This window comes from Cricetulus griseus, chromosome 8 (genome assembly GCF_003668045.3).
Source record: "Cricetulus griseus strain 17A/GY chromosome 8, alternate assembly CriGri-PICRH-1.0, whole genome shotgun sequence".
Lineage (NCBI taxonomy): Eukaryota > Metazoa > Chordata > Mammalia > Rodentia > Cricetidae > Cricetulus > Cricetulus griseus.
The window spans coordinates 5,709,756-5,731,901 of NC_048601.1; the positions used below are offsets into that span (position 1 = coordinate 5,709,756).

The 22,146-nt window shown below is 42.7% G+C and overlaps 1 protein-coding gene across 6 annotated transcripts in view; it reads left to right on the forward strand.

Annotated features, from left to right (window-relative positions):
- Sox5 (SRY-box transcription factor 5) overlaps window positions 1–22,146 on the forward strand; it is a 970,651-nt gene that overhangs the window by 880,996 nt on the left and 67,509 nt on the right. For all 6 annotated transcript variants that reach the window (XM_035448567.1, XM_027430149.2, XM_035448569.1 and 3 more), the window contains one exon: window positions 16,580–16,726. In XM_035448567.1, the coding sequence (XP_035304458.1) occupies window positions 16,580–16,726 (147 nt within the window). The remainder of the gene's footprint in view (window positions 1–16,579; window positions 16,727–22,146) is intronic.

Sequence of the window (22,146 nt, forward strand, 5' to 3'; positions counted from 1 at the left end):
CTCACACACTTAGAATGGCCTCTGTGCACTAAAAGTTTCACTCTGTGACTTTCTCATCACTGGAAAGCAACCAAAACTCATCACTCCCAACTCTGCTAGGTGGATATTTAAAGTGCTATTCATTTCCCAATGAAGTATTGAGTGCAAGGAAGAGTGGAAGTTGAGTTCAGTTAGACCTCTGTCTTGTATTGATGACTAGATGATCTACACAGTTGGCCATGTCTGAGTTGTTTCTGGTTTTCCTTCTGGTGTATCCTAGGACATCAGCAACACTATATTTTTTTAATCTGTCCCTAAATCCTAGTGATGATTTAATTGACTAAACTGATGAGACTATCCCATGGTGTTCAGCAGGCCTTGGTGAGTCTTTAGTAATGTTTGTAGAAGTGTTACCTACTGGAAACTAGGGAAGCTACATTAGGATGAGAAGATGTGGACACCTCAGTGTAGAAATACGCTCAGTTATTCCATAGAAAATGCTACTGGAGAAACCCTTCTGAAGACCTGCATTTGCCTGTGTGTTTGGTCCTTTTTACTTCGACATTGGCGGAGATCTGGTTTTGTTGCATGAAGGCTGGTGGCAGCCCTGTGTCCATGAATAGGGTCAGAGGAGAGGCTCCCAATCAAAAAGAGAAATATTGGATTTAAAAAAAAAAAGCTAATTTGTCACTTCAGTCATCGAATATGAACTGAAGAGACTTCTAGCCCTTAAAATCCTTTTTCTCCCTCTTTTTATTGCTTGGAATCTTAAAAGCTTTATCATTTGCAGTCATAAAATGAAAATATACACCAAACCCTCAAAGGGTAAGTATGAAATTAAATTATATTTAGGCAGCTGTAACCTTTTAAAACGATCGGATTCCAGTTAATGTATTTCTTCCTGTTCCGAGTGCTGCCATGGTGTTTGATGGTGGGAAGCAGTCCAAAGGGCATTGGGAGATAATAAATTCACTGTAAATTTCACCCCAAGGCATGTCTCCATACACCAAGGCCTCCATTTAGCAAGGCTGACCTAAAACTCTTGTCACATCCAAAGGTCATTTAGGTTGGAGTTGGTGTGTCCCATCTATCTTTCGTTAATGTAAAGAGTGACAGTTGGAGCAAGATGGAGCTCATAAACAGTCATCAGAACATGAACAAGAAGCCAGCACTGGATTGGGAGGGGAACTGAGGACAGAGCTCCCCTCTGCAGACTGGCAGCAGCCTTGCTTCTTGCAAAGTCGGGAAGAGTTCACATAGCAGTGGACTTCCTGGCCTGTGTTTCAGAGCAATCCTGTAACTGGAAAAGACATCTGAGGGTTGGTTGATTTAAAATCAGGCACCTTTCTCTCATTTTTATATAATTTGTTTCTAGTGTAATGGATTGATATGTATAATATCATACACACACATACATACATACATACATATATATATATATATATATATATATATATATGTGAGAGAGAGAGAGAGAGAGAGAGAGAGAGAGAGAGAGAGAGGGAGAGAGAGAGTTCTCCAGCCTCCAGCCTCTGTTCTTAAGTTGTTTCTATAAGCAAAGCAGACCAACAATTTGTTCTTTTGTGCCTGGTTTACATAGCACATGGTGTTTTCCAGTTTCAAGCTTCATGTTACCACCTGCATCTCCCAATTATCTGTGTGTGTGTGTGTGTGTGTGTGTGTGTGTGTGTGTGTGTGTGTGATGCTTACCACTGAGCTATGGCCACAGACAGTCCTTTAATTTTACAATCTTAAAACTGACTTCAGTGTTTTCAAGATCAGCATGTATTAGCAAATGCTAAGACTTAAAGACACATATGAATTCCCAGTCACTGGCCATAAGTAATAAATGTTATCAGGTAGAGAAACACTTGGCAGTGCTAAATACAGATTAGGTAAGGTTAAATCTATGCAAGTCTTTCTGGAGATTAAAGTTAGAAAGAACTTCTCGTGATATCATGGGCTACCATTCTCTGATGTGCCCCAAGTGTTAAGGACAGGGCTTGATGCAGAATGGGCACCCGGTTGGTTACATGTCTGCTGGAGGCAGTCAGCGTAAGGGGGGAGTGCAGAAATTAAAGTAGCTGGTTGTTTCTCTGGGTGAGTTTGATGTGATGAGAAATGTGATGTGTGCCACTGAAAGACTTGCCGGGGTCTGAAAATATAACAGAAAATAGAAATACAAAGGATGCAGGGTTCTGTGGCAGTGGTGTTTCCCCTAATTAGTTCACATTACTTTTATTCAGGGTTTATGAGGAGGAGTGGAAACAGGGACTAAGGAGTCATATGATAAAATTATTAGTGGGAATTATACGTGGAGACCAGGTCTTTAACTGAAGATGAGATAGTGCTAAAAAAACAAATGCATGGATGGTCATATAATTGGTGTGGGATCAATTTTAAATATAATACACACACACACACACACACACACACACACACACACACACACATCAGTTAAAAGTGGGTCATTGGAGGTGGAGGTGAAGCAAAACCTTGGGCATCTTCTCTCCCCTTTACCTGCAGGCTGCTCAAGCAAGAGTGTTAATCACGCACTCCCCTTTCTTGTTGCTGTAGCTGTAGCCTCTCCTCTGCAGGCACCACCCCTTCCCTGCAGCTCAGGGTTCCCACCCACACTGTGAACCTGGCAAGCCTTTTGCTAGTGCCCTGTTATCTGCTGATGATCTGTAGAGTTCAATCAGCTTGCAGTGCCTCTCCCCATCCACACATGGGCCCAGTCTGCAGAACCATAGCATTGGTCTCTTTTGTATATCCTCCTGGAGCTCTTCTACCATGGGGAACTTACACGTTTCCAGTGTGACATATTCTTGTGACTATTTTTGTTAATGACTTTCTTGATCCACCTTAAGTGTTGAAAAGTGTGGAGCATCCTAAATCGTTCCAGTGATGAAGGAAAGACAATAACACACTATTGTTGTTTCCCTTTCATGTATTACATTTCATTAGAGAATATTTGAGACATTTATTTTTAAATTAAAAAGCAAAAAAGAAAAACAAACTAAAGCGTTTTTACTGGCAGTAGCCAAGAGGAAAAAGGCAGATGAATGGTGCTGAGGAAGTTTCTCTTGGGCGTGTTTCTCTTTCCTGTCCTGTGTCCTCAATGCTGAGGTTGTCATCTGTGCAGCCTAGCCTCCTCTGAACCCATCTTATCACCTCTCCTGCTCTAACAGCTTGTCTCAAAGCACACAGACCCTAGCACTGTGTCTGAGTGATGACTACAGTGGTTCAAAAGGCACAGTAAATAAGACAGAAGCTCTGTAAATATGAAAGGGAATTTAACCTCAGTGTTGTCTCTTTCCTGGCCCCAGACAATGCCCTTTCATATAATATCTCTGTGCTTCGATGTTTTCCTCAGTGAGATACAAATGGTACCTACTTTCAAAAAGTTGTTGAGAAATGTCGAAGGATAATGCTTGGACATGCCACAGGGTGATGTTTAGATAATTATCACCGTCATTCATCCTTCTGTGTCCTCATGCATTCTGAAATATATGCTTTCTTACAATTCATAACCAAAGCACCAGCACTAATATTAATACGCAATATTTTTCCTAACATAAAAATTTATAGGAAGACAAAAGGGAAAGAAGCAGTAAGCAACAATCCCTGGGAGGGAACTTTTTATTTTAAATTTAATCATCATGCTTGTTGTCTCTATGCTAGAAGAGAAGGAAAGCAGGAGCTGAAGGGATGTAGGTGTAGGTGTAGTTGTGTCTTCTTCAGAGTCAGAGTTCCCCCAGCCCTGAAGCATTTCCTGAATCTTTGAAGCTGTCATGCTTGCGTTGCCCATAGCTTCTGGGAGAGTGAGTCCCTTGGTTACAGAGTGGTAATGACCACATTTGCAATTTTACATTTTTGGTTTGGATAGTTTCACTGATGCTATTCTATTGGCCCTGGGGTACAGAACCCCACCTTTGTCCCTCATAACAAAGGGAGATGTGCCCCTCATGTGCAGGAGCGTGTTTTCAAGGGCCCTCTGCCGTGTGCTGCTCACCACATTGGCACCTCACTTTTTATTTCCCTGGTTATTTCACCAATGACTTTCTTGTGCCTTGTCAGATTTATGGACTAAGGACTTGGATGCAGCAGGGGGCTGTATTGAGAGTCATTCAAATGAGTAAAGGCATGAATGAGGAAGACAATAAAACAGGGCTGGAGAGATCACAAGGAGGTTAGCAGCACTTAACTGCTCTTGCAGAGGGCCCAATTCAGTTTCCATCACCCATGTTGGGCAGCTGACAGCCACATGTAACACCAGCTCCAGGGAACTCAACACCCTCTTCTGGCCTCCCTGGGCACCAAACTCATGTGCACACTGCCATATGGAGAAACACACACATATATATGTAATTAAGATTTAACATTATAAGAAAGCAGTCGAGAATATATACCATTTCAGAGTTTTCCCAAAGAAACTTCACTCCCAATTTGATGAGTTAATAATATCATATAACGGAAATCCATCCAATGTAAGGATGACTCAGATGTTGGTATCTCAAGTTGTTGAGCATTTGGGGAGCTGTTGAAGCGGTATGAGCCTTTGTGTCTTACATCTCAAATAGGGGATTGTTACAGTGATCCCGGAGTAGCAAAGCTTGCCCCAAGGAGTCGAGTCAGGGTTCCTACACTTCCCATCCCTACATCTGTGCTTCAGCAATCCCTGCGTGTGTGCTCAAGCGTGCAGGCAGACATACTCTAAAAGTGTGTGTTCTTACATGATATAAAATAGTGTACAGTTTAGTTTAATGTAAGTGGACACATGTTCTTCCTGCATTTTGTTGGAATGGTATTTCTAATCATTTGATATCGGCTACCCTCGCACCGTCTGCTGGGACAAAATGAGTGATGGTCATGAATTTGGCCAAACAGAAGCATTTGCTTCAACAGTCTAATCTGTTTGATAACCCATCAGCTTTCCTATATCAAGTTGTGAATATCTGAGAGCCACAGGTTTTTATTTTCTTACAGTAAGCAAGCCTTTCTCTCTTTCTTCCTTTTTTTTTTCTGTTGCTTTGAGAGGAATTTCTGTGGCATTTCCCACAAAATTAAACTAATTAAAGATGAAGTTCCATCAGTGATATATAGAGATATGAAAAGCCCCTGGCCAGCATCAGTCCTACCTTGCCAAATGGAGATGTATTTACTGGTCTGTGACCTCAGGGATAGAGCAGAGCTCTTGTTCTCAATCAGAAATGAGCAGAGAGTCTGGAGCAGGAGAAAAAGGGTCAGCTGGCTAGGTCATGCATCATACAGGGAGGCAGATGTTTGAACATATTGGAGCGGGTCATGTGTACAATGTGAAGGTGGCCCATGGAGTAGAGCATGGGGGGGAGGTGTGCGCAAAGAGATCGGGCGGCATTTTCTAGCGTGACGCTTACAGAAGTTTACCTAGTTCCTTACGGAACTGCTTCCATTTACAAGAGTCAAAATGAGCTTCCTCCTAGCTGCTTGAGATTTATCCGTGTGTAATAAATGAAGGAAGAAGCCTTTAAAGGGACAAGGCATGTAAAGCGCTCATTTATATGCTTCCCTGCCTACAGCCAGAGAGACAGTGACAGCCTCTTGCCCATGAGAGGTCCCAGGGCTTGAGAAAGTTCAGAGGCAGCTAGAATTTTAGCAGGATGCCATTTGCACACCCACACACCAGTCCACCCTTCATTGGCGCCTCCCTATTCCATCCAGCTCTCACAGCTCATAAAACCGAATAGAATAATAACAGTTGGATATGTATTACTAACATTTAATGAGGCAGCTTTATATAAATAATATGACTTAAAGGGTTTTATTCGAGCATTCACAGCATCATGGTTTTTCTTCCGTTTGGGATATGGTTTCACCGTGCAGATCTATTTGCCTCAGCCTGTTTGGTGCCGCCTTATGCAGATTCATAAAAGTTTCTTAATATAAAGCCATACTGTAGGCAGACAAGACCTCTCCAAGACATTGCTATCCAGGTGAAGTATTTATTTTTAAGAAGTGAGTCATCATAAGACTTTCTCTTTTTTGAATCATAAAAGGCAAGCTTCCCCCTTCAGACATACAACACTGTGGCTCAACTGCTAACAAGGGAAGGCCATCTCCATTGAGGACTTGGTAGCATCTCTCTCCCCGATGGCTTGTCCCGCTAACAACCTGAGCTCCTGTCTGGTGCATTCACCTCACCAACCCCTGGCGTGACCTGATGTTAAACTTTTACTCCCACATCCTACAACACTGCCATCGCCACAATGGCTGCTTCCTCCTGCGCACAGAGAAGTCTCCTAATACGTCCTGAGCTCGTTTGCCATTTTAGGTTAATGTGGTTCTCCCCGTCCACCATTTTCCTTAGGAACTGAGTCACAGTTCAAGAGATCCAGTGTCCCGTGAGTCTACTTGGAGTTGCTCCTTAGAGACCAGTGCCTACTTTACCATATGCTATACATCGGAAGGAAGACTTTCTTATTCTCTTGCCACACTGACTACGATCTTTCAGTAATAGCTGTGCTCTACTGTGGAACTAGACTCTTATACCATTTCTCTAACACATTTTACTCTTCAAAACAAAAGTCAAATAAAACACTCATTTAATTCAACAACAGGACAACCCAATTTTATATATATAAAAAAGATGAGATCTCAATGCATTAATTTCCCATAGGAAACAAGAAAGTAACTATTAGGCTCATATAAAGACAAATGGTAGTCAGAGACCACCATGGCATGCTGGAAAGACACACAGGAATCAGAGACCAAGCAGCGATCCCATGTCGTCAGCCTTGCTAGGAAGCTAGGCCAGGGACTGGAGAGGGGGCCCAGCTGTTGAGAGCACTGTGCTTCTAAATGACCTGAGTTCAGTTCCCAGCAACCACATGGCTACTCACAAGTACGTGTGCCTCCAGTTCCAGGATACTAAACACTCTCTTCTGGCCTTGAGGACACTACACAAATGTGACACACATATACACATATAAGCAAACACTAACATACATAAATAGACAGAGTAATACATATCTATTTTTTTAAAAAAAGCACAGTAAATACTAAGTACTGAAGAAGATGAGGAGAAACTGAAATACTCAGATATTGCATTAAAAAGGATGCCAAAGGGTTTGGCCTCTGTGGAAAATAAATGGCACTTTTAAAGTAAACATGAACTTGTGTGACTCATGTTCATATGACTAAGGCAATCCAGTATTAGAAACCGGGGAGCCCAGAGTCATAAAAACACACAAAGACTGGTACTGGAATGTTCATGGCAGGATGATTCATAACAGCCTAAAAATAGGAAACAAAAATCCAAGTGTCCGTCAAATGACCAAGTGGATAAACAAATGTGGTATGTTGTGATTTTTCAAGGGAAAGGATGGACTCCTCCACAGCGGTGCTCATCAGACATGCAGAGGTGCCAAAGGCATTGTGCTAAGTCAAAGAAACCACACCTCTCTACCTTGGTTTCTTCTAGCTTTGCCTGAGAAGTGGTAACAGCAAAAATGATTGACTCCGAAGCTAGGCCGAGGGGTATAATGTATTCTGTTGCATATAGAACAATGCCCAGGGTTCATTAACCTATCTTGTTGCATCAGGTGGAGTATAAATCTGTTGTGTGCGGTGGAAGCATTCTGACCTCACTGTGCTTGTCAGGGAGGTGGGCTGAGGAGGCTGTAGGTTGTCAGATGCTGGCTCTCTCAAGTCAGTTCCACAGTAAGGTGTGAAGACATTCAGACCAGGAACCTTTTGTCTTCTAAGCAAAGGATCTAAGGATGAGGAGAGAAGGGTTCAGGATTAGATCCACTGACCTGTCCTGAGAAGGGGACTGTGGATGGAGGAAAGAAATAGACTAGAGACAGAAGATAGAGTTGGGAGGGCATCCAGTGACTACTGGGATCCTCTTTAAGTTTATTGCTAAAAGTTCTTATAGACCCCAACCAAAAGGGTAGAGAAGGCAAAAGTCTTCTTTACCATGATATAAGGAGCAAACAGACTTAATTGCTTCCTTAACTACATCTTACATCAAATCTCCTGTTATCTGCCTTTGAGGATTATGACATCTAGTAACCACACCTTAGGCCAAACATCTTCCAGTAGGCCTCACCTTAGACCTTTAGGTCTTAGGCCTTTAACCTTGAAAGAACTTAGGAAGATCTGAACTCTCTGACTGTAAATCAAGATGAAACAGAGCCACTTCTATGGGCCCCAACAGTCTAGGGAGCCCCACACCAGGGAGGCCAACCTTGATTCTCAACTTGACTGGATAGAGAGATGGGGATTAATAAACCGTATGTTGCTGTGTTGAGGGAGTGTTTCCAGAGGTAGTGGACCATGGTCACACCACTGGATTAGTTCCTTGATAGGTGGAGATAGGAAAGCATTAGTGGGAAGTGGCGAAAGGAAGAGGAGAGACCTAGTCTGAGGAAACAGTTCCCCACAGTGGTGGCAGGAGAGCTGTCTCTCACCCAGGTCTCTACCTGTCTTCCCTCACTTCCTGTTCCCTGTTGTGTGTGGAAGCCTCTCTAACACAGAAGATCCCCTGCTCTGATGCTCTGCCCACGTGTGTGAGCCTAGCAGCCATGCATGAAACCCTCTGAAACCACAAGTCATAGTAAATCTCATCTTTCCTAGGTTGCTTGTGTCAGATTTTATTTATTTATTTATTTATTTATTTATTTATTTATTTATTTATTTATCCATAGTGATGATGAAGATAATTAAGATATTTTAACATGTAGCTACAAGGACAGCAATAATCTGGTGTGTGCATGTGTATGTGTGTGTGTGTGTGTGTGTGTGTGTGTGTGTGTGTGTGAGAGAGAGAGAGAGAGAGAGAGAGAGAGAGAGAGAGAGAGGAGAGAGAGAGTGAAGAGACATATACAAGTAAATCTGTCATGTTTTGTCTGTATGATACACACTGACCTTGGTGTGTAATCCTCACCACTGTCCCTCTCAAAGCTTGTTCAAATCCCCAAATTGAAGATCACCACTGAACAAAATGCTCTCATTCCTCCATACTGCACCCTGGAGACCTCTGTACCATCTTGGTCTTGACAGTCAGAGCTTTCTGAGCACTCTGTGTGAGCGGTATGGCACAGCCCTTCTTCTGTTCCCCGTGCTCTCCCAGCTCCGCAAAGCTGGGGCTCCCCAGGGTTCAGATGGATCACCACTTGCTGACTGGTATTCCATCCCTTAGCTCTGCCACATTTTTAAACTATTTACCCTTGAGAAAATTTGGGGTCATTTCCACCTTGGTCTGTTGGGGCTAATTCTGTTTAAAATATGATTTTATATTTGTGAATTATTTTTAAAATCCCATTTCCAGGTATTTTTCTTAAACAAGTAGAACTTCCAAGCCATACACTAACTCTGCCTTCTGTGCACAGTTTTTACACTAAGAAGGGCCACTTATTTCTCCATCTAAGAGCTAGCCGCCCATTTGCTCACACCCCTACCAGCAACGTGGAGCTCTCTGGGTTTCATCTCCAGATTTATCATCTTTTAATTATTTGGGAGAGGGCACATATGTGAGGGGTCCAAATCCCTGCATCTGGAGTCCCCAGTGATTGTGAGTCTCCTCACCTGGGTGATAGGAACCAACCCCGGGTCCTCTGTAAAAGCAGCAGAGATTTCCCCCAGTACATTGGTTTCTCTTAATGGACGAGCTATTTCCCCACCTCGTGATTGGAGGTGGTGGTAGAAGATCCCCAATGTGTGGGGATTCAGTATCTCTTATGCTCTTGAGTTTGTAAGAATGGGAGAGTGGAGCATAGTTTATTAGCCAGTCCATAGAGGCGCAGAAATCGTAAGTGTTTATCCACCCAGTGTGTGACTCTCTACTGGGACTTGTGCTGATGCCGTTTTATACGTAATGTACTTATTAAGTAAGTTAATGTTGCCAGTGTCAGGGAAAGTCCACGCTTAAATTGAAGCTGCTTTGATAATTTTCTGGGGAAACATGACAAATAATAATGCAGAAGGAACATTCATTCACATCGAAACCTGCTGGCATGTTTTGAGAGATTTTCCCCAGTACATTAGTTTCTCTTTAAACTCCACATTTAAGTTACATTAAGACATAGAAATTAAGCCATAAAGATAACACTTATGGAGGCTTGAAATTGCTTTCTGTTTTTGTTTCTGTTCACAATGCTATTCCATGTCCCTTCGCTTAGGGAAAGGAAGGAGAGGAAAAGTGAAACATTTTCCTTCTGTATCACATTTAACTTAATGCATCTTTTCAGGGTTAATGTACACTGGGTATGGATCCATTCAGGAGCAATGCATCACAAATAGCAAGGGATAAAAACACTGTCATCCAGTGGTCTCTGTTCTAAGTATCTGTCATATGCATGGAATGCTAATATACACAAGGTATATGTGTATGTATGAATGTGTACATGAGTGTGAGTGTGCACGTATGCATGTGTGTATGTGTGTGCACATAAATATGTGTTTATGTATGTGTGTGTATCATTTTTTAAAGAACTCAAAAATTCCCATTTCTATGCACATATTTGACCTGGAAGACAGTGTCAGAAATACTTTATTTCTGTGTTAGCTTTGAAAACTTAAGTCTATATATTTGCTTATTTTTTGTTTTTAATGTGTAGTGCTTATCTGGAGGGATGACTTTTGTTAATCATCAAGGACCACACAGGATGACAACTTTATCCTTGTACCCGCTCAAACCCTCAGGGAGAATTAAAGCAACCTCTAGGCTCTCATCTGAATAAACAGTAAAATATTAAAAATCCACTTGTATTCACTCTTAGCACAGTTCTTTTATTCTTCTAAGTATTGGTGTTTGGGAAGAACACCACTCTGAGAATAGGCTTCTGTTTTGAAAGACCTTTGTAAGGGTCTGGGGAGGTGCCTCAGCACACATGGCTCTTACAGAGCACCCGAGCTGTATTGTCAACTTTAGGGTTAGGCAGCTCACAACCACTGTGACTCCATCCATCTCCAGGGGCCCTAATGTCCTCTTCCATGGCTGTGGTACCACTGTCACACACACAAACATGCACACAGAATTAAAAATAAACTTACAAAAGTACTTCTAACAATCTTGGGCTCACCATTCATTTCATGGCCATGTGAGAGTTCCCAAATAACCTTCAAGAGCCACTGTACTTTATACAAGGCATTTAAGAAATGCTCTCCTCACGACAGGAAGCACGGCTGTTTCATAGGCAGTATGATATTGAATTTGGAGGGGACACAGATAGAGAAAAGAATGAAGAAGAGCTGGAGGAAGGGCCTTGCACAGGGCATATGTGGCTCTGCCTACAGTCCCCTCTCTGTCTCCTTATCCATGCCTGGAGTAGAGCAAGGCAGCAGCATGGAAAGATCCGTAAAGTTATGATGCTTGGTCTTGGGAAATAACCGGATGCAGGGCCTCTGCTGTCTCATTTACCTCCATGCAGATTATCTAGATGGATAACAGGGAGACTAAGTAGGAACAAGAGACCTGTATTCATTAAAGGGCGATGGTGTCATTTTGCCAAGCCCCCGCCTTTGGGTCTATGCTACTTGCATTTGATATTTTGAGACAGAAGTGGAAACAAAGACATAGGCCCTGCCTGCAGGAGGTTTACTAGTCACTGAATAGGTTTCCGACAACAAATCCTGGTAGTTATTTTTGTCAGTGCCTAGTGTCTCACATCCAGATACTCCAGATGGTAACTAGACACCAGGCTGGTAGCCAGTGGGAGAAGCTGTGTTGTGAGCAATTTGGGGAAAATCTGCTATTAGGGAGAAGTGGCAAGAGCTTCCTATCAAATGAATGTGATAATCCAGCTTAGACTTTAAATTGGTTGTTATTTTGCCAAGCTACTCAATGACGAGCACTGACAAATCTGTTTAACATATCTAAAGTGAATATTGTCATTAATAGGTTGAAAATTCATATAGCCACGAAAGGAAAGCCGGATTGTCCAAAAGTGTTGAACTCCCACCTTAACCCGAAAGACCGAGTTAATTACTAGAGGTGAAAATATCTGTCACCCTCCCCAAGTGATCTAGTGCTGAGTCACTCAATAGAGCTTGGCGGGGAAATCAAACACCTGTAGGTGACCCGTCAACCTAAGGTCTGACTCCACTTCCATGTCCACACACCAGGAAGTATAGCAGATTAGTGATTAGGTTTGCTGGCCAGGGTGGATATAGTTCAGCTGTCCTGTTGAGAGGCCAGCAGATCTTCACACTTTGAAAAGTGTCTGGGCCTGGACATGTGTTCAGTAGTAGAGACTCAGCTAGAATGTGCGGAAGGAAGCCTAGGTGCAAGTACTCATGCATGAGGGATAGAAGAAAGAAGGAGGTCAAAGGGGAAGATGATGGGAGAAAAAGGAGACAGGGGAGGAGGGGAAGAAATGTGAAGAGGACGGGAGAGAGTTGACCTTCTGAGGAGGTCCCTCAATGACATGAACTATCAGCATCTTGCTGTCACAATGCAGGCTTATGAGACAACCTCTCTGCCTGCCTTTGTTTTTGTTTTTTTTTTTTTTCCAAACAGAAGTGTAGTATACTTTGTCTCACAGCGATTTATTACCGTACACACACATGACAAACAATTGCATATTATGTTTTTACAATGAAGACTTAAGTAAATTACGTTTTGTCCCCATTATGCGATGGCATTCACATCATTTCCTCTTGTTAATTTTCTCATTAGTGATGCCAGGTCAGACTCTAATGCTCAAAAGTGTCACTGCTAAATTCTGATAACCTCACAACAGAGCCTGCAGCCTTCTCTTTGTTCTAGTTAATCTTCACGTATGTGGTTCTCATTCCCTGGGCTTCCCATGCCTGGATTTTCAGTATAAATTCTCCTGCCCGTATTTCACATGCGTGTCCACAGGAAAGCTGAGCCCGTGAACCCCGTGCTGCTTGCTTCTCAGGGTGTTCACTCCATGGAAGTCACTGGCTTGGCTGTCATCCTCAGTGCTGACCATCCTCAGGGGGCCCTTTGCCACAGGGAGCACATTCGTGCCCTTCCCCACAGTTACTTACACTACACACTTAGACTTTGTAGATAACACCTAGGTTTGCATTTTCTTCACAGGGTTACAGGTAAAATGAGGTTGTTGTGCCCAGACTCTGAACCCCCCAAACCACCAAGAAACCAGTAGGAAGGACCAGCAGTGGGGCAGGGCATATATTTGGGTAGAGCAAGTGAGGTGTCTGGCAGTCTGCTGGTTGCATAGCAACAGTCTCAGGGTTGGTGCACCTCTGGGCTGGGGGAACCTGTCCTGAGTTGATTGGTCAGCTGCAGCTGCAGAAAGGTTGCTATGCCTAGAGGCCCTCCCAGGGTGGCTGCTACACCCTGCATTCCATGATTATCAGTAAAGCATTATCCAGAGCCTGTCAGATAACTTCTGATTGGTTCCTTGCCACATGGAGGGTATCTGGATTCCTAGTGATTAGGACAATGTCGGGGGCTCAGCAAATGTTGCTGAGCCAGGGGCCTACCTCTTGCTGGGTCTTTTCTGCAGCCTGTCATGGCTGCCAAAGGAGGGGGCTGGGTGAGGGCCTGGGCCCTTCAAGGTATATGATAGTAACTGTACTTCTGAAAAGACAACTTCAATCTTCCTTCTAAACATCAGACGAGGAGAGAGAAAACATCCCTGAGATGCTCAAGCTGGAGGCTGCCTCTCACCTGGCCCGTTTAGTGAGACTGCATGTGTTAACTTACAGACATACTTCACTCTTCCTTCCTTCCTTCCTTCCTTCCTTCCTTCCTTCCTTCCTTCCTTCCTTCCTTCCTTCCTTCCTTCCCTCCCTCCTTCCTTCCTTCCTTCCCTCCCTCCTTCCTTCCTTCCTTCCTTCCTTCCCTCCTTCCTTCCTTCCTTCCTTCCTTCCTTCCTTCCCTCCTTCCTTCCTTCCTTTCTTTCTCTCTTTCTCCCTTCTTTCCTTCTTTCCTTTCTTTCTTTTTTTCTTTCTAGACAGGGTTTCTCTGTGTAACAGCCCTGGCTGTCCTGGAACTTTCTCTGTCCTCTGTCGATCAGGCTGGCCTCAAACTCTGAGATCTGCCTGCCTCTCCCTCCCAAGGGCTGGGATTAAAGGCAACTTCACTCTTATCTTGAAACTATTAGTGGGAATTTTTTAAACCCTTTACAGGCTCCAAGTCAACAGATCATTAACAACATTTAGAATTAAAACATTAACGTATTCTGCTTCCCTGCTCTCCTCCTTCAAACTCCAACGAGAAGACTTTTAAAGAAACACTACCATAAAATTGGTTATTGCCTGCCAGCTGATTATTTCCAGTCTTTCTGGCATCCATGGGTCCCTGAGTTTGTTTGCATGTATGCTTTTACCCCTTCACACAGCTCTGCTGTCCAGCAGCTCCTACTTGTTTAGGTAAAACTTTCAGCTACTTTACAGGGCCATGGTCTCCTCTGTCAGAGCCCTGGAGGAAGGAGATTTAAATATTCACTCCAGCTTTAAGCCATCTGACTTTGGGCAACTTTTTCAATTCGAATTGAAAAGCATGTCTTTGGATATTTGAACCCTGATAAAAGCTCCATTCCATTTGTAACACGGTGAAAAGGAATGTTTGTATGAGGCGAGGAAGGGTGTGTGCCTTTCATCATGTGGGGAACGTGACGCCTCCAATCTTCAAACACAATACAGTGTTTGAGGATTTTATCCTTTTACCTTTAAATATAGGTGGTATACTTTTTTTTTGAAAGTTGCAGATGTGCCCATAATGATCAATAATCATTGAATTGCCTTTTAAGAGTAATTGATCCAATTATTTAAATGCCTAATCGCCAACCATGATAGATAGATAGATAGACAGACAGATAGATACCTTAAAATATAATGATACATCATTTAAGGGTTAAAACTAAATTTTAAATCATTGAGGTTTTTTAAACATTTTTATGTTTACATATGGATGTCTGGATGCCCCATGTCACCTGTATAAATTGGTAAACTCTCATCTTTATTGCATAGGAAAGCCAGGAATGTGCATATTTAACACATATCTCTAGTAGTAACAACCAATGCAATTTTTTTCAAGGACACAATAAGCGATGCTACATTAAAGTTACAGAATAAAATATTTTTCTGTGACTAGACTGCAAATTTGTGTGTTTTTTAAATTCACAGATCTGTGTATTTTACTAGGCATGTGTGTAATTTGCTAAGCTGTGTCCTGAGGACACAGTTACACTATAAATAACCTCATAAACAGCCCAAAATGGTGGTGGAGAAAAAAAAATCAACTTTTCAAATTCTAGGAAATAATGTGCAATCATCACAATCAGGAGAAACACATCAATTATGTATTTAAAAATAATAACCATAAACTCTGACATCTTCAGCTATGAAGCAAATTGTTATTTTACTCTTTATAATCTAAGACTTTGGGATGCAATGGTTTTCAGTGGCTGAAGTAAGAATGTCATCATTACCCCTACACATAAGAATGTAATGTCTGCGATCAATACTGATGACCTAAATGTGTTTCAATGCCGAGGCTCCCGCTTCCTCGGAGTGTATTTTATGTTACTTCACATGTAACTAAGTTGTAGTCCTTGTCACCAGCTTAACCTTCCTGTTTGCATTTGGCTCACGGGATTGAGATGTGCAGGTGACACACGTGTCCCTTCCTGTAACTGTGGGTTTACAGCATGTTGCTTACAGTGAGAATCCACTTAGCAGAATGTGTTGGTTGTTCGAACAGTATTCTGCTTTGAGACTGTTCTTCCAGGAGGACTATCCTGTGGTCTCTCTCTTTGAGGGCATCCACTCCTTACTGGGTTGCACAGCAAAGGCTCTCTGCATCTCAAGACAAGTACAAAATAGGACACTGGGATGTGTAGAACACATACATGTTATAAAGGTTAACTGCTTTCTGATCCAGACTGATAAACTTATTTAAGGATACTACATGAAGTCGATAGAGTGTTCTCCTCAGTGTTTGATGTTCACGTGTGTATGTAAAGCTATTCTTGAGGCTGTATCCTAAGATATCCTTGTGAAAGTGAAATATTCTTTTAAATTTATCAATTGTTTGTTGAAGCAGCTTTTCTTTGTTATGGATAAGAATCAGTGTGTGTTTTGGAGTTTCTTTTAGAGATGTGTCTGTTTTTATCATGAAGTTAAGTAGTAAGCATTCAGTTAATTTTTATCAGTGTAGGTAGAATGCTCACATACCAGCATCCTCTCCTTCCTTCCTTGCCAACGTGTTTCCCAATTCCATACAATTCCCAATTCAGTAAGTCAAAGATTGAACCAATGCAGACAAGACAAGAGAGTTACTCTGTATGTAAAGATGGTTTCTTAGTGACACACGATGAACTTAAGGGTAACAGAAGCAGGCTTTGGCCAGATAATACCAAATGCTTGCCTTCCTAGTCGTCAGTAAGGCATGAGTGTGATGATAATTTCTGTTCTGTGCCCCTGAGCCTACTATTGCCAAGAACCTATTGTCTGCTGTGGCTCTCCCAAGCAGTTACATTGTAGAACTTTGATAGCTTTGTTTGTTCAATGTTTTGGGTGTAACCAGAAATAGGCATAGGGAACATGGTGCATCAACTGTGTGCTTCTCAAGGGTGTTGGCGTTATGACTGACAGTCTCTCTCTGTCTTTTCTTCTGTAGCAGTTCTATGCTGCCCAGCTAGCCGCAATGCAGGTTTCTCCAGGAGGGAAGCTCCTAGGCCTACCCCAAGGCAACCTTGGTGCTGCCGTGTCTCCTACCAGCATTCACACAGACAAGAGCACAAACAGTCCACCACCCAAAAGCAAGGTACCCTCTTCAATAAGCTGGTCTGTCTTCAATTGGGCTTCTGCTGTTCACTCAGGGGTATTTATTAAGGTACCCTCTTCAATAAGCTGGTCTGTCTTCAACTGGGCTTCTGCCGTTCACTCAGTGGTATCTATTGAAAGTCTCATAGATTGCAGCCACTGGGCTAAACTCAGGGTATACATGGAGGTAAGGCTTTTAGAAGGAGCAATAGCTGTGTGTGTAAATTTACATTTCTAATAATTGACTTATTCACTCGATGAACCTGTCAATAGTTACAATGAAAATTTGAAATGTGCATCTTTGAACCAGTGAGTTTGCATCCTTAAAAATAGATATCTACAAACAATCAAATAGCCATCCTTTATAATCTAAAGAATAATCAATAATAAATTCCACGGAGCCATGTATGGATAAAGTATATTAGAATTTATTAGGAGAGAGTGGCTTCAGTAAGAAATGCAAATGTTTGCCAAGGGACAAACAACTGAAATAGAAACTCAAGTACCAGTAGAATTGAGACATATGGAGTGTTTCTTAAAAACTATCAATAACTGTTATAATGCAGTATGGTAATGGTATAGTTGTAATTTTAGATATGTCATCCATCCACCAAGATTATCATGTAATGACATGAAGATACTAATAGTGTTGGGAGACTATTTAAACACAGTTGTGGCTTTAGAGATGTGGAAACATTCCCCAAGAACATGGGGTAAGCTAGGGGAGTTCAAGATGAAAGCCTCTTACACAAGAGCAGAGAGCCTTGTGCAAAGAAAAGTCTTCCTGTGTGCAGACTTCACGTGTGTGCTGCTGTGGGAACACGTTAAGCTTTCTGTGACGTGAGTGAGGCTAGCCAAAGAATGGTGGGTTTTTTTTTTTGTGACTACTCAGAAAAATAACTGCAAATATTTAGTTAACATTAGAAAATACGAACCAGAAAATAGACACCGCTAATAATTTTTCCACCAAACATCCTTTATTTTTAGTTATCTAGAAATTTGCTTCTGTCTTCCATCCCACGAAGGAGATGTGAGGATATCTTAGGAGAGTCAGGGTGGAGCGGTCACCAAGTATGTGAATGAAGCACGTGAGGAAGATTCCTATTGAAAGAGAGGGAAACACAGAGCATCAGCTCAGAGATGGTACAACGCCCGGTAGTGGAGTCTTCTGGAAACGGGACCATTGGGTCAACTGTTGAAAGACAGAGTTCCCAGTGCCTTTTCTCTATTGCTAAGAACACATTTATTCACCAGCACAGCCTGACAGAAGAGCTGTGACTGTGGCTGGGAAAACCCTTGCACACTGCCAGACCACAGGGCAGGGATATAGGCCATTAGCAAATTTCATCTGCTGTTGGAGGACCTCACACACCCTTTGCTTAACGTATACGGCCCGGCCTGCTTCTTTTTTATCATCTTGGACACGTGTGAGGTGTTAAAGCTCTGAGGCAATTATAATAGTTATCAAATCTGGTTTAATTCTGAAGTGGCGGCATTGTGACAGCTCCTGGTGCTAGCAGTTGCAAAGTGTTATATTTACAGAGACGTCTGAAGCAAAATAAAGACGCGGGTGGAGTCCTTGTTACACACAGACACCTCTGTGAAGGGTGACTCTGTTTCTCCCCATTGATGTATTCGCTGCCCTTCACATTAAGATCCACTAGAGTATTTCCTCTCAGGATTGAGGACTGTTTGATTCTGTTTTATACAATCAGTGGATTTTCCCCCTTACTTCTGGGTAAATTTTTATCATTAATATCTTCTCAACCAATTCACTTATACAAATAATGAGGAAGTATTTAATGCCAGACAGCCTCTTCAACCTTTGCCTCTGCTCGGTCCCCAGCCATTCATCCATCTGTCCATCCATTAGCAGGCTGGCTGGCGATTGCTACACGGACCCTTTCGTAGGTAACAATGGCGAATGCCAAAGCCACTGAAGTCCTCTTTGTTGTGATTGGGAAAGGGCTTAGTGAGCCGAGCGGTTTTATGGACTCGTGAAATCCTATGCATTAGGCACAAAAGACAACAATTGTTTTAGCGGTGTGGAGAGTCTACCACATCTTAGTTTTGTATATGCCTCTCTCTATTTCACAAAAGTATAACAGAAGATTGTGTTTCAGTTACCACGATTCACAGCATATAAACATACATTCTGTAGTTTATCTTTGAAGTGCAATTACTTTGTAAGTTGGCCTTCATGAATTTCCTATCACATAAAGTTTAATGGGTACGCCTCTTCCCACCCACACTCTCGGCATACATGTAAAGATTTAACCAAGCACAGCATTCTTCTCTCCCAGTGATAGCAACAGTTTAGTAAAAACGTGTGTGTCCCTTGTCCAGGGTCCTCTCACATGCTGCCTGCCACTACCTTTGTTATCAGAAAGAATTCCAAAATAATGCCCGTGGTGGCTGAGTTCACAGGAAAAATACACTGAATTAAGAGGGGCCATGACACCAAGTTGCATCATTTGACTGTAGCTCCAAGAATTATAACTGGTAATAAATAAGCAGAAGCCATTCACTCTCTTGTAGCTCAGAAATGTCGTTTACACATGGCATGATGGATATTGGGACTCCACAGAGCTCATTTATTCATGAACATTCATTTATTAGCATACCTATGTTTTTAAACAATCAGCTATAGGTACCTTGGGGGATATTTTCTGGGTGTTTTTGTGTTTTGTTGTTGCCAGTTTCTATGGCTGTCTTACTATCACACAATAATATAAGGGCTTTGTGTGCGTACCTACTTGGCATAAATGGAACTGACGGCTTACGTTACTAGTACATTTACTCTTTGGAACAGTGGAGTTGCATGTCAAATTCAAGGGATGACAGATGGACAATGCTCCTACTGACAGCTGTCAAAAGTGAAGGGTGTGCTCTGAGTTACACCAGCTACTTCCTCCTGGCTGTACCATTGCCTCTGACTCCCAACTCCAGAGGACACAAGCAAAACTTATTTGCAATTTGCAAAATGAAAAAAAAAACGTGGAAGGGGGGATCAAAAGGAGGGGCTCCAAAAGACTGTAAAATTGTGCAGCGTGAGTTCTCTGATGCATGCTGTTTTCAATCTGCTGTGTGCCAGTTGGAGGCTTGGGGAGTGTGTGCGCGCGACAGAAAGGATAATGCTGGGAAATGATAGAGTGGCTGCGACCTCCGAGCTCAGCCTGGAAACCCAAGACATTGATTTCACTTAGCATTCCTGCTGAGAGATCTGGCGGAGTTCAGTTGTAATAAAAGAACAAGATTCTGTTCTAATGGTAATGGCGTATGACAGACGTGTATCACTTTGCCTGTCCTCAGCAGCAGAGAGAGCAGGATTGGAGAAAGGTCAGCTGACCTGCCTGGGGTGTTGTACAAGTGCTGTACTGAGCTTTGAACCGCTGCCTAGGAACGTAATTATTTATAATATTAAATGATAAAGGAAGCTTTAGAGGGCTCGCAGTGCATGTCTGAAAACTGCATGCAGGAAGTGCATTTTGTTAACAGAGGAAATTCTAGAATGAGGTCTGGTCTATTCCAAGTGCATTTGAGAGCACTGGCTTTCCTGTCCTTGATGTCACTGCTACCGGCTGTCCTCATCGATGCCTGAAGTGGCATCGCTGGTTAATGTTATAAATTCGTACCATGCAGTGTGTGTGTGTGTGTGTGTGTGTGTGTGTGTGTGAGTGTGTGTGTGTGTGTGTGTGTGAGTGTGTGTGTGTGTGAGTGTGTGTGTGAGTGTGTGTGTGTGTGAGTGTGTGTGTGAGTGTGTGTGTGAGTGTGTGTGTGAGTGTGTGTGTGAGTGTGTGTGTGAGTGTGTGTGTGAGTGTGTGTGTGAGTGTGTGTGTGTGTGTGTGTGAGTGTGTGTGTGTGTGAGTGTGTGTGTGAGTGTGTGTGTGAGTGTGTGTGTGTGTGTGTGAGTGTGTGTGTGTGTGTGTGTGAGTGTGTGTGTGTGTGTGTGTGTGTGTGTGTGTGTGTGTGTGTGTGTGTGTGAGTGTGTGTGTGAGTGTGTGTGTGTGAGTGTGTGTGTGTGTGTGTGTGAGTGTGTGTGTGTGTGTGTGTGTGTGTGTGTGTGTGTGTGTGTGAGTGTGTGTGTGTGTGTGTGTGTGTGAGTGTGTGTGAGTGTGTGTGTGAGTGTGTGTGTGAGTGTGTGTGAGTGTGTGTGTGAGTGTGTGTGTGTGTGAGTGTGTGTGTGTGTGTGTGTGTGAGTGTGTGTGTGAGTGTGTGTGTGTGTGTGTGTGAGTGTGTGTGTGTGTGTGTGTGTGAGTGTGTGTGTGTGTGTGTGAGTGTGTGTGTGTGTGTGTGTGTGTGTGTGTGTGTGTGTGTGTGTGTGTGTGTGTGTGTGTGTGTGTGTGTGTGTGTGTGTGTGTGTGTGTGTGTGTGTGTGTGTGTGTGTGTGTGTGAGTGTGTGTGTGTGTGTGTGTGTGTGTGTGTGTGTGTGTGTGTGTGTGTGTGTGTGTGTGTGTGTGTGTGTGTGTGTGTGTGTGTGTGTGTGTGAGTGTGTGTGTGTGTGTGTGAGTGTGTGTGTGAGTGTGTGTGTGAGTGTGTGTGTGAGTGTGTGTGTGTGTGTGTGTGTGTGTGTGTGTCTGTGTGTGTGTGCGTGTGTGTCGTGTGTGTGCGTGTGTGTCTGTGTGTGTGTGTGTGTGTGTGTGTGTGTATTCAGTGGCTCATCTGCCAAACATAGTATCATGGAGAATTAAAGCCACGGCCAATTTTCAACATGTCTATAGCACTATGGACTCTTTACCTAGGTTTTGAACTCTTCCCTGCAGCTCCCACTTTGACAACTTTCTCTTATGTGAACCAACAAAGGCAAACGTGCTTATTTATCTCTTCACAAATGTTCTCTCAGCTTATCTGCAACTTTATGGCTAACTGTTGGCGAATAACAAGAAATGAAATGATGAAATCTCCAAGTTTTATACAAGAGATTCTGCCTTCTAGTATGAAGGAATGTTTAGCATACTGCTGCATGATACTGGAATTTGAATCTTGCTTCAAATATGCCTGCATGCCTTAACGAATGTTTAAATTTGTTTACAGTCTAGACTCTGCCACTGAGCAGACTGATATAGGATGTGTTCAGCGTTTCACTTGTTAGGACCACACGTTGTTTATTTAAATCACTTTCTGAAATCCCAGCCAGCCTCTCCATGGAAGAACCCCTTCTCTCTGTTAGTTGGGCTAACTGTCTAAACTTCATATGATAAGTGATTGTTTTTTTTTGCATTATAAAAGTAGTCACCTCTTGGGGAAATTTGAGGAGCAACTTGTATATGGTATTATTGAACGACTCTCTGTATTTGATGGAAACGTGTATTTGTGCAGCAGCCACCAGAACCAGTTAGCTTTAAAAGCCAATGACAACAGAGAGTTCCTGGGTGCTTTTCTTTTAACCTCACCGTGACCCTCCTCAAGCTCCTACTCCCC